Genomic DNA, 18,173 nt, shown 5'->3' on the forward strand with positions numbered 1-18,173 from the left:
GACCCAGGTGAGATTAAAGTTAATTCATTATTATATATCACACATTAAAATCCATTCATTATAGAAGATTGTAAATAACTGATTAACTGTTAAAAAGTAAACTTTACTAAATTCATTAAAATTGTGAAAATGGTTTATTTACAGTACATGAAGCAGGGTTTTACATATGAGCTGTATTAAGCAATATATCTTTATAGAGACCTACATTGTTTGAGTGGTATAGTTTTCCTTTAATAGAAAGGTTCACTAACTTCATAGGTGGTCATGGAGGCGGACTGTTCAATTTGCAAGTAACTTACACAGTTTACTTTGAACATTTGTGTGTTGTTTGTAAAGTTGGTCTAAACAACACCTGTCTGCTGTGCACAGCCATTTCTCACTCCTGCCCCCGTGACTTTTGGTGAGGCTATGCACCAGTCTTCTACAAGTTGTACCTTGTAGTAACAGCAACACCAAAAAATGAAAGTGTTTTAGGGCTATTCCACACGGGGAGATAGCCACGCGTTTGCGGTCGCGGCGACAAAGCGCCGCGCCAGTCGCCGCGACCGGCGCAGGCGACAGTTTTGTATGGGCGCCTATGTAAAAACGCCTGTGCTAACCACACGAGGCGATGCGCTTTTCAACAGTCGCCTGAAAAAGCCTGGCGAGGCATTTTCAGGCGACTGTTGAAAAGCGCATCGCCTCGTGTGGTTAGCACAGGCGTTTTTACATAGGCGCCCATACAAAACTGTCGCCTGCGCCGGTCGCGGCGCTTTGTCGCCGCGACCGCAAACGCGTGGCTATCTCCCCGTGTGGACTAGCCCTTAAAGTCATGAAAATATAATGTACTGTTGTGCTGCACTGGTACAACTGGTGTGTTTGCTTCAAAATCTCTACTATTATTTATATAAACAAGCTGCTGTGTAGCCATGGGGGCAGCCAGGCACGTTTCAGGGGCTGCTGCCGCCTGAGGCAGCAGCCCCAATGCGGGTGGAGGAGGGGCCGCATCGCTAGTGCAGTGAGCGCTATTGCGCTCGCTGCGCTAGAAGAGCCGAATTTCCGTTTTAAAAAACGGAACTTCGGCTCTTAAAGTTACCAGAGGCGGCTTTTTGCCGCCCCTGGTAACTGGCCGCTCCGTGCCGCCTGAGGCAAGATTCTCACCTTGCCTCATGGCCGGAGCGGCCCTGGGGGCAGCCATTCAAGTACAGGATACACAGTAGATAACAGATAAGTACTACTATAGTTTATATAAACAAGCTGCTGTGTAGCCATGGGGGCAGCCATTGAAGTACAGGATGCACAGTAGATAACAGATAAGTACTACTATAGTTTATATAAACAAGCTGCTGTGTAGCCATGGGGGCAGCCATTCAAGCACAGGATACACAGTAGATAACAGATAAGTACTACTATAGTTGATATAAACAAGCTGCTGTGTAGCCATGGGGGCAGCCATTCATGCACAGGATACACAGTAGATAACAGATAGGCACTACTATAGTTTATATAAACAAGCTGTTGTGTAGCCATGGGGGCAGCCATTCAAGCACAGGATACACAGTAGATAACAGATAGGCACTACTATAGTTTATATAAACAAGCTGTTGTGTCGCCATGGGGCAGCCATTCAAGCACAGGATACACCGTAGATGACAGATAAGTACTACTATAGTTTATATAAACAAGCTGTTGTGTAGCCATGGGGCAGCCATTCAAGCACAGGATACACAGTAGATGACAGATAAGTACTACTATAGTTTATATAAACAAGCTGCTGTGTAGCCATGGGGCAGCCATTCAAGCACAGGATACACAGTAGATAACAGATAAGTAATATAGTTTATATAAACAAGCTTTTGTGTAGCCATGGGGGTAGCCATTAAAATTTGAAAAAGTAACATATGTTACTATGTTACTATGTTACAGAGCTTACCTGCAATCTACTGTGTATCCTGTGCTTAAATGGCTGCCCCCATGGCTACACAGCAGCTTGTTTATATAAATTATAGTTGTTTCCATAACAAACATACCAGTTTTTGCAGGGCAACAGTACACTATATTGTCATTCATTGAAAACACTTTCATTTCTTGGTGTTACTGTTGCTTTATATCTAGTTTTTTTTGTGCTACTGGCATTATGATGTCATAAGTGAAGCATGTTTACAGAAATTTAAAGGTAATGCATGTGACAGGTGGATTTTCCCTTCTAACAACACTGGCAGTAAATACCATATAGGGTGTTTCAAATGCCCAGCTCTGGCATCCTCTATAATAATAGGTTTCAGTGGAATGCTGGTACTTGGTGGAATGCTTGGTAGATTTTTTGTTTCCTAAACAACCATTAAATTGGACATTTATATATCCCACAATCATATAGACTAAAACTCATTTTGCCATATTTAGCTAAAAAAAATGTCCTTTCCTGTCACATTTCAGTTTAATGTATTGTTAGTAATGTTAGTTTTCTAAATATCAGTAAGTTTATTCGCTGTTACATTACATTTGGAAACATCTGAAAGAAGGAGATGTGCCCGGAGCTTTATTTCAATTCTTGCCAATTACTGTCAGATTGCTTTCCCATCACTCAGCAAACATTAGTCTCAAAGACAACAATACACATAATATCCACTATTAAATTCTGTGACATTCAGTATTCTGCAGTCAGAATTCTCTTTACTCTCTATGTGCACCGTGTTCCTTTTGTCAATATGGCATAGCCAGGTTCTGTCTGAAAATGTACAGGGAATAAGGTGGCAGCTGAGAGTGGAGCTAAAGATAAAAGGGGTTCCAATATCTGGAGGTTCTGGACTTGGAAGTAGGCTGTGTGGCCTGGCTGATAGGGAGAAGTTATCCCTAAACTTTGAATAACGTCCAGAGTCTGGAAGAGGCCCATGTGTAGTCAGGAAGACTGTATGGTTATATTTGTTATGCCATATGAAGATAAGCACCTTGTTCAGGGGCGTAACTACAGAGGAAGCAGACCCTGCGGCTGCAGGGGGGCCCAGGTGGTACAGGGGGCCCCATGAGGCTCTCATTGATGAGCAATTTGAACATATATTGGTAAAACAGGACAAACACTGGATATGTTCGGGGCCCTAAAATTAATTTGCTGTGGGGCCCAGCAACATCTAGTTACGCCACTGACCTTGTTGATATGTTTTTCAGCTGAATAAAGCAAAGGTATATTCAAAGTCATCCCATATCTGGCCAGTATGCACAAAATGTGTCAGTCTTAAATATATTGATAATGGGTTGAGTGCAGAGGACTCTTGTATTTGTCTATATGTATTTTGTGGTCACAGCCTCATTGAACCCCTACTGGTTTTAAAAAATAATGGTGAGCACAACTTTCCCTTGTTTGTTTGATCATTTGGCCCCAGCGGCAAGATTGCATTTACTGGTTAATATAATCCGTGTACATTAGATTATAAAGGAATTGTTCAGCATAAAAATAAAAACTAGGTAAATAGGCTGTGCAAAATAAAAAATGTTTTCAACATAGTTAGCAAAAAGTGTAATCTATAAGGGCTGGGGTGACTGAATGTCTAACATAATAGCCAAAACTATACTTCTTGCTTTGCAGCTCTCTTATTGGTTACCAGTCAGCAACCAGTCAGTAACCAATCAGTGACTGGACGGGGGAGCATATGGATCATAACTGTTGCTTTTGAATCTGACCTGCATGCCATTGATCAGAAGCAAACTCACTGAACATTTATGTACAATCTGGGCTCCCTTAGGGTAAGGTCACACTGAGCGTTTCGGGGAGATTTAATCGCCTCGTGTTTGCGGCGACCAATCTCCTCGAACGCCTTCCCTCACTCTGCGCTGCCTAAAATGAAAAATCGCCGCCGCTAATCACACGCGGCAATTAATTTTCCGAAGTTGCCCGAAGTTTCCTCATGAGGCAACTTCGGAAAACGAATCGGCACGTGTGATTAGCGCCGGCAATTTTTCATTTTAGCTAGCGCAGAGTGAGGGAAGGTGATCAAGGAGATTGGTCGCCTCAAAGACGAGGCGATTAGTCGCCAGGCTAATGAAGGATTAGGGAGATGTTTTCACTGGTTATCTATCTATTTACCCAGTTTTTTATATTTTCTTTGTTCAATCAAGCCTTGATTACTAGCTCTACCTATAAAATATATTTTGCTGTAGAACTGCAGATGTTGCAAGTTTTTGCTCATGTTATTTGTCCTTTAGTATTACTGCCTTCATTATTAAATAGATGTGACCAATTATAACTGAGTGTTATGAATTGTTTACTTCCAGGGGCCAAGGCTGAGCTGAGACATCTGCCCATGTCTATTAACTTGTCAGCTGTATAAAGATGCACTACCGTCTTCACTCTCAAGGGGGAGCAGTTCTGAATAGGCCCCAATACATAACAGAATGGCGCTGTTCAACTAGGAATGATGTTCTTGTTTTGGCCCCCTTTTAGTTAGGGTGGGTTGTTGCTTTGCTTTAGATGTAGTGGCACAAACAATAGGCAGAATGTGTTTGTACAGAAGCACGTCCAGCATTCATGCCTTTTGCTTTGTCTTCTACAATCCCTGCATTGACTTTTCATCTATTATAGGTGACAATTCCCTGGTCAAGCCTCAAACCTTGGAGCTTAGTTCCTTGGTTCCATTTTGGATTGATTGATTCCTCGGGTTTCTATGACCCTTCTTAACCCAGCACCCCCACCTCTCAAAACTTCTTGTTGCAGTGTCATTCCCCCCAAATGAATTCTCCTTCTTAGCCTCCCCCTGTTTGGCTCTTGCCCTAACCATGTGAAATAGACAGTGCTCTTGTCCCAGCTGGGGGATTTCTTGCTGCCTGTCACCAGTAAGTAAGGTTGTCAGCACATCTGTATAACTCAACAATGACCTGTCCAGGCTCATTGCTTTAACTCCTGCCTCCATAAAATGATCATTTCTGTCAGCTTCGTGTTCTCTGCCTTTTCCACATTCTCCTCAGGCTCTACATACAGACCAGTATATTGTACCTGTGACGCCCTATATTAGGTTATTTTATGGATGACATCATAAGTGCTGTTTAAACAAATGGAAATAATTATTTCATTTGGAGTAAGGGAGCACAATACAGCTATATGATTTTAACCTCTGTACATGGCTGGATGTAATGTGGCCCCTGTCTTCTTTTTTGTCACTGGTTTGGTCATGTCAGACTGGTTGCCCCGTTATCTAAACCAGTGATCCCCAACCAGTGGCTCATGAGTAACATGTTGCTCACCAACCCCTTGGATGTTGTTCTAAGTGGCCTCAAAGCAGATGGTTATTTTTGAATTCCAGGCTTGAAGGCAAGTTTTGATTGCATAAAAACAATGTGTACTGCCAAATAGAGCCACTTGTAGGCTGCCAGTCCACATAGGGGCTACCAAATAGCCAATCACAGCCCATAATTGGCACCCTTAAGGACTTTTTCCATGCTTGTGTTGATCTCCAACCTTTTTTACATTTGAATGTGGCTCGCTGGTAAAAAAGGTTGGGGATCCCTGATGTAAACTGTGTCCGAGGTGCCCCCTGCTGGACAGTACCTTCTATTAGACTTGGGACCTCCAATGAAAGTATAGAAGTGTGTACTAAATGGAAACCCAAGGGTGATGCTTTCCTCTCCATTTGACAGAAGCATGTCTAGCTGTTGTTTGGAGGTTTACCCAATAGGCAAGAGTCCCAAATTAACTCTCATCCAAGGAATCATGGGAGATGGGACAACACATACAAATTACTGCTTTACGTCCCTGTGGACGTAAATGTATTCCATATTTCTGGTTCATTAGTACAGATCCAGCCTTGAGATTGAGACCCATAAATCTAAACTTGCATACAGCCTGTTTCTGTTTTATTAGAGCTCACCAGTGAAAGATGTTGGCACATGGCACCAGGTCCGGACTGAGAATTAAAATAGGCCCTGGCATTTCAGGTACACAGAGGCCCAATCAGCCCACACAGAGGTCCAAACAGCCCCCAGCAGCATGCTAAATACTGACTTTCTATGGCACCTTATAGTAGCCCCCGGGCATTTGCCAGAACCCACAGATTGCCAGTCCGGGCCTGTTCTGAACCCTATACATTAGTCCTCCTGTTGCTCACAGTGTATCTCCGTGATCCACAGTTAAATAACTTCCCCCAGTCTTCAACAGTATGGTCAGCCTTGCCTCAGCCTCCTGCAAACCCTTATTTTTTTTTAGTGGTGGGGTCTCAGCCTGAAGGCCAGTTCGCCTGAGAATTTGAAGGAATGGCCATATGCTTTCTTATCTACACTAGATAGCCCAACTTGAGGGTCAGTTAGGGTAAGATTTGGAGTAAAAACTATCCAGGGGCATAACTACAGAGTAGGGCAGGAGGTATAGGGGCCACATGAGGCCCTAATTAATGAGCAATTTCAACATAAATTGGTAAAACAGGACAACCTCTGGATATTTTGGGGCCCCTAAAATAAATATGCTCTGGGGACCCGTAACATCTAGTTAAGCCACTGGTTTGATCCATGGCACAAATGACTTATATAGCAATAATTTCCAATTTTTGTACCCATTTAATGAGCTAAGAGGGACCTTGGCAAAATGTAGGACTTGCAAGTGTTGGCTGGACTTTGTTGAAATGTTGAATATTCAATGAGGCCTTAAACTAACAAAGTCTGACAACCCTACTCTAACCACAGCTCCATGTCTATTGATTCCAGAGCCCAGCTGGTATATAGGAACCTACCAATACACAGAGCAAATTTGCCCCTGTCTTCAGGGAATCACTGTCAAAAATCAGTACAGTAACCCTAACCAGTCTCCAAATCTCAGTACCCAGTTCACTGGGCTAGTCTTAGAAACCCACCAAATAAAAAAAAAACTGATTCACCATGCCTTCTTTATAATGTAATGAAACTCTCTTTCTCTCAATTATTGATTTAGCATCATTTTAAATCTGAAATGAAGAAAGTAGTTCGCCACTGCCTTCATTGATAGTTAGCAGGCGTAGTCTTGTTTTATTAAGATTACCTTGGGCCTAAACTAATCAAAAAAACTCAAAGTAAAACATAGGCCTGCCACCAGTCCAGTGCTTCTTATGGGAATGGGATTCCTATGAAGCATTTGCAGTAAAATATTACCCATATATTGTGGGGTTAAATGTAACTGTGTATGTTTTCTTGTTACTGGTACTGGATCATACTGGTTTCATTACAAGCTTACATTCTCTCTTTCATTCTTCATGTCCTCCTCCTTTCATTCTTACTTTCTTTATAGTGAAGCTCAATGAGCAAGGGGTGCTTTCTCCAAACACATATTCAATATATATTGTGTAATGTATAACCAGGAAACCATATTCAGCACCTGAATCCCATTATTTAGATAACTAACGCTACACAAATGTCATGTTTTCTTAGCTGCCTATTGTTGTGACAGGGGCAGGTTTTGTGCATAGTGTGTGAGTGTGAGTGTGTGTGTGTATGTGTGTGGGTGGGAGTGCAGTGCAAGCGTATTGTCTGGTCTTTTCTTGCAGCGCCATTTTGAAGGGCCTTTCTAATGGTTTCTCTACCTCCTTTTCTTTCACATAAACCTTAGAAACCGACAATAATCGTATTTAATCAATATTTACAAAGCAGATTTCAGAGAATTAACGTAAGTCACATATATGCTAGTATTACACATAATATATATCGAATTATATCGAATTCTGCTCTGCATTATCTTTTGTATTATTTTTAAAAGTGTATTTTTAAATCCGTATTTAATGTGTATATGTATATCTATGTAGCTCCGACAATCACTATAAGATTCACTTTCAGCCGTCCAAAACGTCATCTTACACAAATATTTACCCATAATCACATATAAATGAATAATGGATCATAATAGTATTCATAATCTCAGTCAAATATATTTTAACTGCGTATTTTTTTAAAACGAAATGCGAGAATAGTAAAGTAATATAAAATAATGCAAATTTGAATTCAATTCAAAGTAATAACGCTATCAATTTTTTTTTATAAAGCTACATTTATTTTAAAACAAATTCGGTACACGTTTTTGTAAAATCGAAATCGTGTTTAATCGTAACTAATGGGGCAGTTGCAAATCCCTCCTTTGTTCTTCATTTGCTCAGCGAAACCCGGACAGAGGTAAAAGAAACACATTTTAACAAAAATAATAATTCTTCAACTTATGGAAAGCTTGGTAATAAACGTATGATTTATTAACATGGCAAAATCTCAACATACACTTTATTATAAAGACATTTATAGAAACTAGGAAAATAACGTACAATAAATAAATATCAAATGGCTAATAAAGGCTTTACATAAATAACAAGAAACGAAATCTTCCTGTGTAACAAATCCAAACGTACCTTGGAATTCCTGAGACTTCACTTAAATAAATAACAATTGATCCATGTGTCTAATCCAGAGATGCCTTCTAATTAGCAAGCAAATGAAAATAGCTAATTTTTACGCGGTTCAAATACATAAATACTGATATATGACTTGCGATGCGTGTCGGATATTTGAAAATAAATATAGAGGACACTTTCACGCATTAGATTAGACCCAAAAGATATTCATATTCGTTAAAAATCTAAGTTGTGCAGATCTTTGCTACAAAGTGTGCTGGTAAGAAAGTCAATATCTTCCTCGGAGAAGTGGACAGGGCTATTGAGAGTGCCGTGCAAGCTTGTGATCGCATCTGAAATGTGTAGGCAGGAGTCTGTTGAGAATAAAGTAAGGTCTGACAATAAGGAGTTGTCGTGGGATTGTGAGAGTACATTGTCCATGCTACCCACCTCTATTCTGCCCTCAGCATCAGGAGTAGGCGTTGGGTACAAGGGGCTGCTGGGGGTTAACTCCTTGCTTGAAGGCAGCTGCTGGCTCAAGCCTGGGTTGGGATTTTTGGGGATCTCAGAACAGGGGTACTGATCTTGTTCCCTTAAAGAGTCATTGCTGTCCAATCCCTGGTGATAAATTGGACTGTCGTCTCCATCCTCCAGAGGTTCCCCATCTTCGGGGTTCGAGTAAGTGTGCTCCCCATCTTTGTGCTGGGTTTGTCTCTTGTGCTTCATCCTTCGGTTCTGGAACCAAACCTTGACCTGTCTCTCTGTGAGATCCAACAGAGCCGCTATCTCCACCCTCCTGGGTCGGCACAGATACTTATTAAAGTGGAATTCTTTCTCCAGCTCGAGCAGCTGAGTGTTGGTGTAAGCGGTCCTCAGCCTTCTGCAGCCGCCGCCGGTGCTATCGTGCAGCCCAGGGGGTTCTGTCGGGATAAAAACACGGTTGTGATATGTTTAGGCCACTGTTATTTCTCATACACTCCACTTAACTCCTCTGCAGGAATTCTGCTGCTGGCAGCTGATGAGTTAACATTGCTCACACTGTGCTCTGGCGACAAACTAAGACTGCATCAGCTTTCTATCGTTATATATATATATATATATATTTATATAATGTGTGTATATAGATAAATATATAATCCATTTAGAGCAGTTATACCTCCTCGCAGATGTTGCAACAAAATTGCAACATTATAACACACTCCTTCCTCTCCTCTATTCTATACAATGTATCTCGTAGAATACCGACCTGCCGGCGACCCCCCTGCTGACTCAGTCGGTGGAATCAGGGCCTGGGGCGACCCTTGGCTGCTCTTCTTGGCCGATTTCTTCTCTTTCATCCAGGGGAATTCTGCAGGTTGGAGCGGGGCTTGCTGGAGCAGGCCATTCTCTGCTGCTTTTTGGCTTTTGGGCCGGGTAAGGGTGTCGGAGCCAGGATTCAGGCTGGGGATGGTTTGCTCGAAAGGAGGAGGAATTAATGTCGAGTCCTTGATTGATGAAGTTTGAAATGTCTCCAGGACAGCAGGGAAGGACGTCAGGCACTCTGCGAGCGAAGGCTGGCTGTTTATAAACCCAATCTCCCTCTCAAATTCCAAATTCATGGCTACCCCGAGCCAGCCTGGGCTCAGAGAGCCAAATTTAGGCTCCCACTAATGCACAGGCCTTATTATTGTATATTGCTGATAAATCAGGCGTATGGGGACCCTGCTGTAATAAACTGAAGCCTGGGCGACTTGCAGCCAATTCCTGGTCACGTGACCACGGCTGACCAATGGGAACTGTAGGCCTGCTGGAAATAGAAAGCATTATAAGTGAGAATTAAATCCTATAAATGTATGTGTGTGTGTGTTGGGGGTGGGGGGGAGTGATTCAAACTGCTCGATGATTAATGCAGGTAAACGAAATGTGGGTATAAGCAGTGTAAGCAGAGAACACGTGGATGAATTCCTGCTTGGGAAGGCTTGGATAAATGGGATCTTTCTCCATTAGCAATATGGAATGCAGCATTGTCTGTATAAACATGGTTATCTGATACCCAGGGAATATATAGCAAACAGAGAGGTTTGGAGGGTTATCTACACAAGAGCCCTCTATTGCTTAAGGGCCAAGCTATGTCCAATTTGGGGTCGTTGAAGGGAAGGGCTGAGCCAGGTTATTTTTCAGCACAAATGAGGGACACTTACTGCTTCTCAGGAATAAATCCTGCTGGAGAGGCCGCTGAGGATCTGGGAAGCCCCTACCCGCCTGCACAAGAACAGTGATCAATCTCACAAGTGGAAAAGATGGTGTCAGAAAGGAATTTCAGCCATTATTGCAACCGACATGGGAAAAGAAACCCAGAAAATCTGAGCACACACAAAAGAAAAGAAAAAAAAAATATTACAGCAGCAAAGCGAGAGAAAAGAAGCCTCATTGCAGCAGATGTGGAGTGAGAACCCCAAGCACAACACTCAGGGCAGCAGGGAAACTTTTTGTTCATTTAAAGAAAAAAAAAAATCTGTGTGTGTGGGTGGTGGGTGTAAATCAACGACTATTGTGCAAATGTTGAGTAGGGCTGAAGTACTGACACACCAAGGAATAGATGTGAGCTGGACTTCTAGACATGTGGCTCCCTTCTTGGATTCTCCCTCTTCATATTCTCTCTTTAACTTTCTGCTTTGTACATGTGAGAGAAGACACACGATTTGGTGCCTTTGTTATTAGGACTGTACCTGAGAATAATCTCTTATTTCTCCTTTATTCAATTGGCGAGGTAAGGAAGGCTCTTATCATTGGGGGATTCAACAAGCGAACTCTTTTATTTCATGGAAAGGAACCCAGGAGAGAATGATAGATATTGTGCTTATTAGCAGAGATATACATGATATATAACAGTAAAGGACAAGCTTGTAGCCATATTTAAATGATATTAATGTAAATGTCGGTGATATATTTCCATCTTGAAAGGAAGTAAATGCTATTATGGTAGATGTTTGCTGAGATAACTTTCTCCCACACACCTCGCCATTTCCATCTCCTAGAAACATGGCTGCCATCCCTTTGTACATAGTGGGAGCTATTGTATATTGTCTATTATTGGATACCCAACTGATGGATCATATAAATGCAGGCTTTTCCTTTCCATACAATGTGATGGACATTAGATTTGCTTCCACTCTGAATGCCTGGCACCTCTATATGTTGCCTCACATAAACCTACTCTGTATACCATCCCACATACAATAAATCCATGTAAGTCATGTCACACTGGCTCCTTTCAGGCCTGGAATCACAATGGGAACGGAATGCGAGATTTTTCCAAACCATCGCTGCGGTAATACATTATTTAAGAAGATTCTGGACCCAAAGTGTTTGACTTTCCTTTACACTCTCACTTCCTTATTGTACTAAACAGGCGATTGTGCTTAATGTGTGACTATCCATTATCCCCACCATTCACACACCCTCTCATTTATAATCGTCGGGTTTGAAATAAAATAAATCTGTTGGTCTCTTTTTTTTAATGCTTTGTTTTAATTGTACTTGGTCTAAGTGATTTATTTTAAATATTATTTTCGTATTTCCTTAACCTCATGTCTACTCTCTTTTTATCAGCTCCATATTTAGAAGTGGTGGGGCTGGAAGCAAAACATATTTACTGAAGTTCCAGGTTGGATAACTCATATGAGATGCGACTGTCACCATATTGCCCTGTTACTCTTGCTGTGCCACAGTCATTTCCCAAAGACTAATATCCCCACTCATACTATAGGCACCATCTCTCCCTACTATACCTGCTATCCCACAGTCACACTCCCTTCCCAGAGACTATTATCCACTGTTACTATAGACACCATCTCTCCCTACTATACCTGCTATCCCACTGTCACACTCCCTTCCCAGAGACTATTATCCACTGTTACTATAGGCACCATCTCTCCCTACTATACCTGCTATCCCACAGTCACACTCCCTTCCCAGAGACTATTATCCACTGTTACTATAGGCACCATCTCTCCCTACTATACCTGCTATCCCACAGTCACACTCCCTTCCCAGAGACTATTATCCACTGTTACTATAGACACATCTCTCCCTACTATACCTGCTATCCCACAGTCACACTCCCTTCCCAGAGACTATTATCCACTGTTACTATAGACACCATCTCTCCCTACTATACCTGCTATCCCACAGTCACACTCCCTTCCCAGAGACTATTATCCACTGTTACTATAGGCACCATCTCTCCCTACTATACCTGCTATCCCACAGTCACACTCCCTTCCCAGAGACTATTATCCACTGTTACTATAGGCACCATCTCTCCCTACTATACCTGCTATCCTACAGTCACACTCCCTTCCCAGAGACTATTATCCACTGTTACTATAGACACCATCTCTCCCTACTATACCTGCTATCCTACAGTCACACTCCCTTCCCACAGACTATTATCCACTGTTACTATAGACACCATCTCTCCCTACTATACCTGCTATCCCACAGTCACACTCCCTTCCCAGAGACTATTATCCCACTGTTACTATAGGCACCATCTCTCCCTACTATACCTGCTATCCCACAGTCCCACTCCCTTCCCAGAGACTATTATCCACTGTTACTATAGACACCATCTCTCCCTACTATACCTGCTATCCCACAGTCACACTCCATTCCCAGAGACTATTATCCCACTGTTACTATAGACACCATCTCTCCCTACTATACCTGCTATCCCACAGTCACACTCCCTTCCCAGAGACTATTATCCACTGTTACTATAGACACCATCTCTCCCTACTATACCTGCTATCCCACAGTCACACTCCATTCCCAGAGACTATTATCCCACTGTTACTATAGACACCATCTCTCCCTACTATACCTGTTATCCCACAGTCACATTCCCTTCCCAGAGACTATTATCCACTGTTACTATAGGCACCATCTCTCCCTACTATACCTGCTATCCCACAGTCACACTCCCTTCCCAGAGACTATTATCCACTGTTACTATAGACACCATCTCCCCCTACTATACCTGCTATCCCACAGTCACACTCCCTTCCCAGAGACTATTATCCACTGTTACTATAGACACCATCTCTCCCTACTATACCTGCTCTCTCACAGCCCCAGTCTCTTTGCAGATACTATTATCCCCACTGCTACTATACGCCACAGTCTGCTCCTGGAAATTACCATTCCCCTGCTACTATAGGCACCATTTTACCCTATTATACCTAATATTCCACAAATACAGTCCCTTCTCAGATATTACTGTTGCCAATAATACTATAGGCATAATCTCACTTTACAATACCTCCTATCCCACAGCTACAATTAATTCCCAGAGAATATTATTCCTGCTTCTACTCTATGTGCCATCTTTCCCTATTTTCCTACTATCCCACAGCCTCAGTCCCTACTATGAAGCTATTTTCCCCACTACTGCTGTAGGAACCATGTCTTCCTATTATCTCTATTAATGTGACCTTGCAGAGGCAATTATCCCCTTTGCCAGTATAGAAAGATTCATGGTGGCTTACTGACATTTTCCACAGTCTACATTCAGCTTCAGTATGTACAGGGTCCAGGGTATTTGTAAGTGGTTGGAACCCCACTGAATGAAGCTTTACTTCTCTGTATCTTTCACTCTGTAACCACCCAACTTCATTTATTAGCCTGCAATGCTTTTTAAAAAAGAGAAATAGTGTCCAACTACATGGAGACCAGGAGAATGTGTATGTCCATAGTATCTTTTTCTGCTTCTCCTTGCAACAAAGAGACATGTTTGCAATGGATCAATGGAATTCAATAGGAGCAAATATTGACATTTTCCAGTCTAATCAGCATAAAACATGGTAGTGTGGAGTGATTCCACTGAGATCCTACCTCCTGGACCTGGACAGTGCTTGTAACTAACTACACCGAAAACTTTTATAACAGAAATTTTATTACAGAGTATTTTTTTTTCCAACATACATTTTTTTTCCAAAGAAAATTGACCTACAAAGAAGAACTTCCAGAGGGTTTTGTGCAGCCTATCTATTCATATGGAGGCTAAAACAGAACAGTTGTCATGCCTCAGGATTACATTATTCTGAAGTACAAGGAAACAAAACTAAACATCTCTCTAAAATACTAGAATTAAATAGGCATTTCGCTTACAATGACATGGAAAACACAAGTTTTTTTTTTTTATAACAAGTAAATACCAAAAAAGTACAATTTCGTCTTTTTTTTTTTTTATAAATAGGTAATTATGCTGGATAATAATACAAAGAAAAAAAAAAAAAAGGAAAATATTTTCACAGGCTTTCAAAAGCAGCAATAATAAATATTTGTGTGCACAAGATCACACAAGCCTGGCAGTCTCCAGGATGGAGTGAGAGGGGCCCTCCAGGCTGATCTGTATGTAAACTGTAAGTGCAAGGGAGATGTGCAGACAAAGAGTTTGGGAAACACTCTATCCGCTGTGCTTGCTCAGGACAGCACCCATCTCCTTCATATATCCATATATATACCCTGTATTCACGTTAAGACGAGATTATTTTTTATTTTTTTTAAATTCAAGTCCATCCTGTGAGAATTGTACTTTTTAGGAATCCTGATGTCACATAAAAGATGACAAAACAAATGCATTTATCTAGGTAGTACAACGTCCTCCGTTTGATCTTAAGGCCTAGGATGCTACCACTAAAAAAATAAAAACTCATGGGACTCCGGGTTACAACAAGTCTCAAATTAAATCATCATTATTTACCTGCATCTTTCTTCCATCTACAAAGATAAAGGGACCAGTGTAAAAAAGGCTGGGCCCTGGATCAAGCTAGAAACCCTAGTGGGCGGTTTTTATTCTGACACATTATCCATAATTACGCAGCGTATTTTACTGACATGGACTCTAAACTGTGCCTGGTAAAATTTCAAGATCCATAATTGCAGCTGTTTTACGCCTTATAATAACAGATCTTCCCCCCAGCAGAAGCTTATTGTGTGTTGTTTGAATAATGCTTCGATACTACAGTGCAACAGAAATTCTCTAAAGTCTCTATAGGTTTAAAAAAAAAAAAAAAATGTTTAAGAAAAATAGATCAAGTGAAATGTTTTATTGTTCCCCCGAGGTGATGGTTGGGCTGAGCGCCCTCTGTAGTCTGCCAAATGGGAATGACTGTTTTGTTTTTGTTTTTAAATCACAAATGGGTCAATTTGGGGGCTTCTTGGATCCTGCCCTGGTGGTGGAGCTCTGAGTAGGTGGGGTGGGGGTCACAAGGTGCATGGTGCTGGTTGGTTGGCATGGGAGGTGCCCCATTGTAGTCCATATTGGGGGGCTGGTGTGCAAGGTGGTTGAGACCATAAAGAGGAGGGCCTTGTGCTGGCACAGAATCCACATAGTTACCCCCTACGTACACCGGACTTGCTTGCATATTGGGTGACACATAGGCGCCCCCATTCCCTTGTAAGCCATGGTGGTCGTACTCTACAGCAGGGTTCCCATACTTCTGCTGAGAGGGGCAACCTTTGCCAGGGTTCTGATAGTAGGCATTCTGGTGGGGTTTATTAAAGGAGGGTGGGGAGGGCGCCTCATAATTAGCAGTCATAGAGTGCATGGATCCCAGGAACCCTGCAGACGATTGCAAGCTCAGGGGGGGAGTGCTAGTTGGTGAAGGTCCTCCTGATGAAGAAGACATGCCTTTTACCTTTTGATCTTTCTTATACTTCATCCTTCGGTTCTGGAACCAGATCTTGATTTGCCTCTCGCTCAGGTTGAGCAGGTTGGCCATCTCCACCCTCCTGGGGCGGCACAGGTAGCGATTAAAGTGAAACTCCTTCTCCAGTTCCACCAGTTGTGCGCTCGTGTAAGCGGTGCGCGCTCTCTTCGACGCAGACGAACCCGGGGGGCTCCTGTCACCTGCGCAGCTTTCTGCCGCTGCAAATGAAATAAAACATAATTACTACAGTGAGAAATTGAAAGGATCGTTTCTTAATAACCCCCCTCCTCCTTTCACATGCATTCGCCTGCACTTCATAAGCCTGGCATTTATTAAGAGCTCTGCGCCCCGACGCTGCCCTGCTTTATGGAGATTTCATCAAGCGATACAGACAGTTGCTTTATGGCCTCTGCTTTATGATCGAATTAGTTTCCCCCCCCCCCTCACAGATAACAACATAGCTGCTTCGTGCAGACTAAACGCTGGGCCTACAGCTACTGGACTGGACATTCATTCTGCTCACATTAACATTTACATGGAACCTAGTGGGGAGAATTACTTGCAGGCACCCTGATTAGCTTTACTGGGGCTATTATACTGCACCACAAGTTAAACTGACATTTACACTGCATTCATAAACAATAGTCATGTACTCAACCAGGGATGTCATGTGTCCTTTGTGGCCCTCCAGCTGTTGTTGAGCGACAAATCCCAGCATCCCCTGCCGGCAGATGCATACTGGGAGTTGTAGTTCTTAAACAGCAGGAGGCAGAGCACATACAAAATACATGCTATCTGCTCTTTGTAGGCCTTATGGTAATACAATAACCCCCTGCACCTCATAACTGGTAGATCCATTGCCTGGCAACCCACTGCACCCCCCACACACACATGCACCAAATCCATCAAATGCAGTCATGTACCTGGGGCTGGGGGGCTGGATTTCTGTTTTGAGTTCTGTCTGGACTCTTTCATCCAAGGGAAGATCCGTTTGCTGACTGGGCTGGAGCTGACCTGGCTTTTGGCCGGAGAGGGTTTGCTGAGGGCCGCCTGGGAGTTGCTGCTGTTGTTATTGTTGTTGCTACTGGGGTTGGCTGCTGGAGACAGGGGTTGCGACTGGTTATGCTCAGATGGCAGATTGGGGCGCATGCAGCTCCCATTTAGGTTCTTAGGCTTCACCAGTGGCCCACTGTGACCCAGAGACTGCAGGGAGCAGGAGGACCGCTGGAAGTCATTGTCCATGTGGGAAGAAGTGGGGAAGGATTGCTGGGGCCCTTCATATCCCAGACTCCCTGCCTGGTACGGGTAACCTCCGAATAGAGTGGGGTTGTCATAGTAGGAGGCTTTCTGCATCTCCGAGATCCCCAAAAACAGCTGTCACCGACTCGGAGGGTGTCCCCACCCTTACAGAATAACATTGGCACCCCACAGTCACCTGGCACGGGATATCTTCGGGGTTGTTGTTGGAAGCGACCTAAAGGATCAGAAAAGACAATAAACACAGGACAATGATTTAGTGACTATACGCCAGTACAAGGGGTACAAAACCATGCGCGCCCCCAAATCTACCGCCCTCCATGTTTATAGGACCCCTGTATTTTAGTCCTTTTATTTCATAGAAGCGCCTGCAAGAGTGCGCCCTTCCTTCCCCCAAGCAAGCCCTTCCATATTACCCCTCTCTCTCCTCTGCATTTCCCAATCCCAATATTTCAGCCACTTTATCCCAGTGGGGCCTGTAACACAATGCAGTGCAAAACATCCAAGGCCTGTACACAACACACACAATAATAATTGCACTGGCGCAGGAGCAAGTTTACACGACTGATGGACACTCCAGTGACAGCCCTGCTCCATGCACACAAATACAGCATAAAATATACTAAACTGGAGCTGAAATGGATTCCTTTGTTCTCAGTTGCTGCAGACTTTCCTACCGTTTTATTATCTATAAACTGGGTTTTATGGTCATTTTAACTGACCAGGAAAAACGTTTAATTCTGCGCGCAAAAATATAATTCATACGCAGTTACTTTTAGTTCTTTCTTTTTAAAAAAAAAAATGTCCTAAAACTGGAAAAACTAGCATTGCTGCCCCTGCCCGGAGTCATCAGCAATGGCCCAAGAATGTGGCATAATAGCATCTGTCCTAAATCCAAACCCCATGATGTATGGGG

At 42.8% G+C, this 18,173-nt stretch overlaps 2 protein-coding genes and 1 long non-coding RNA gene across 10 annotated transcripts in view; 1 reads left to right on the forward strand and 2 right to left on the reverse strand.

Moving 5' to 3' along the window:
- LOC108702522 overlaps positions 1–18,173 on the forward strand; it is a 103,508-nt gene that overhangs the window by 43,180 nt on the left and 42,155 nt on the right. The window lies entirely within an intron of this gene.
- On the reverse strand, positions 8,181–11,563 carry hoxb2.S (homeobox B2 S homeolog). Its single transcript, XM_018238030.2, has 3 exons — positions 10,487–11,563; positions 9,553–10,092; positions 8,181–9,226 (listed from the first exon to the last, which is right to left on the reverse strand). The coding sequence occupies exons 2-3, from the start codon at positions 9,902–9,904 to the stop codon at positions 8,544–8,546; spliced, it is 1,035 nt and encodes a 344-aa protein (XP_018093519.1). The 5' UTR covers positions 9,905–10,092; positions 10,487–11,563; the 3' UTR covers positions 8,181–8,543.
- Positions 14,224–18,173, reverse strand: part of LOC108702517 (homeobox protein Hox-B3a) — a 48,553-nt gene continuing 44,603 nt past the window's right edge. For 7 of the 8 annotated variants that reach the window (XM_041578014.1, XM_041578016.1, XM_041578019.1 and 4 more), the window contains 2 exons: positions 16,924–17,474; positions 14,224–16,218 (listed from right to left, as the gene is read on the reverse strand). In XM_041578014.1, coding sequence (XP_041433948.1) covers positions 15,482–16,218; positions 16,924–17,353 — 1,167 coding nt within the window. In that variant the 5' untranslated portion in view covers positions 17,354–17,474 and the 3' untranslated portion in view covers positions 14,224–15,481. Of the gene's footprint in view, positions 16,222–16,923; positions 17,475–18,173 lie in introns of all 8 variants that reach the window. The other variant, XM_041578020.1, reaches the window with a different exon arrangement.

This window comes from Xenopus laevis, chromosome 9_10S, assembly GCF_017654675.1.
Source record: "Xenopus laevis strain J_2021 chromosome 9_10S, Xenopus_laevis_v10.1, whole genome shotgun sequence".
In the NCBI taxonomy this organism is placed as follows: domain Eukaryota; kingdom Metazoa; phylum Chordata; class Amphibia; order Anura; family Pipidae; genus Xenopus; species Xenopus laevis.

Coding starts and splice junctions, on each gene's coding strand:
- hoxb2.S (XM_018238030.2), bottom strand. CDS start 9,904: ATGAATTTGGAATTTGAGAGGGAGATTGGGTTTATAAACAGCCAGCCT. Junction 9,227..9,552: donor AGCAGGGGGGTCGCCGGCAG/GTCGGTATTCTA, acceptor TTATCCCGACAG/AACCCCCTGGGCTGCACGAT.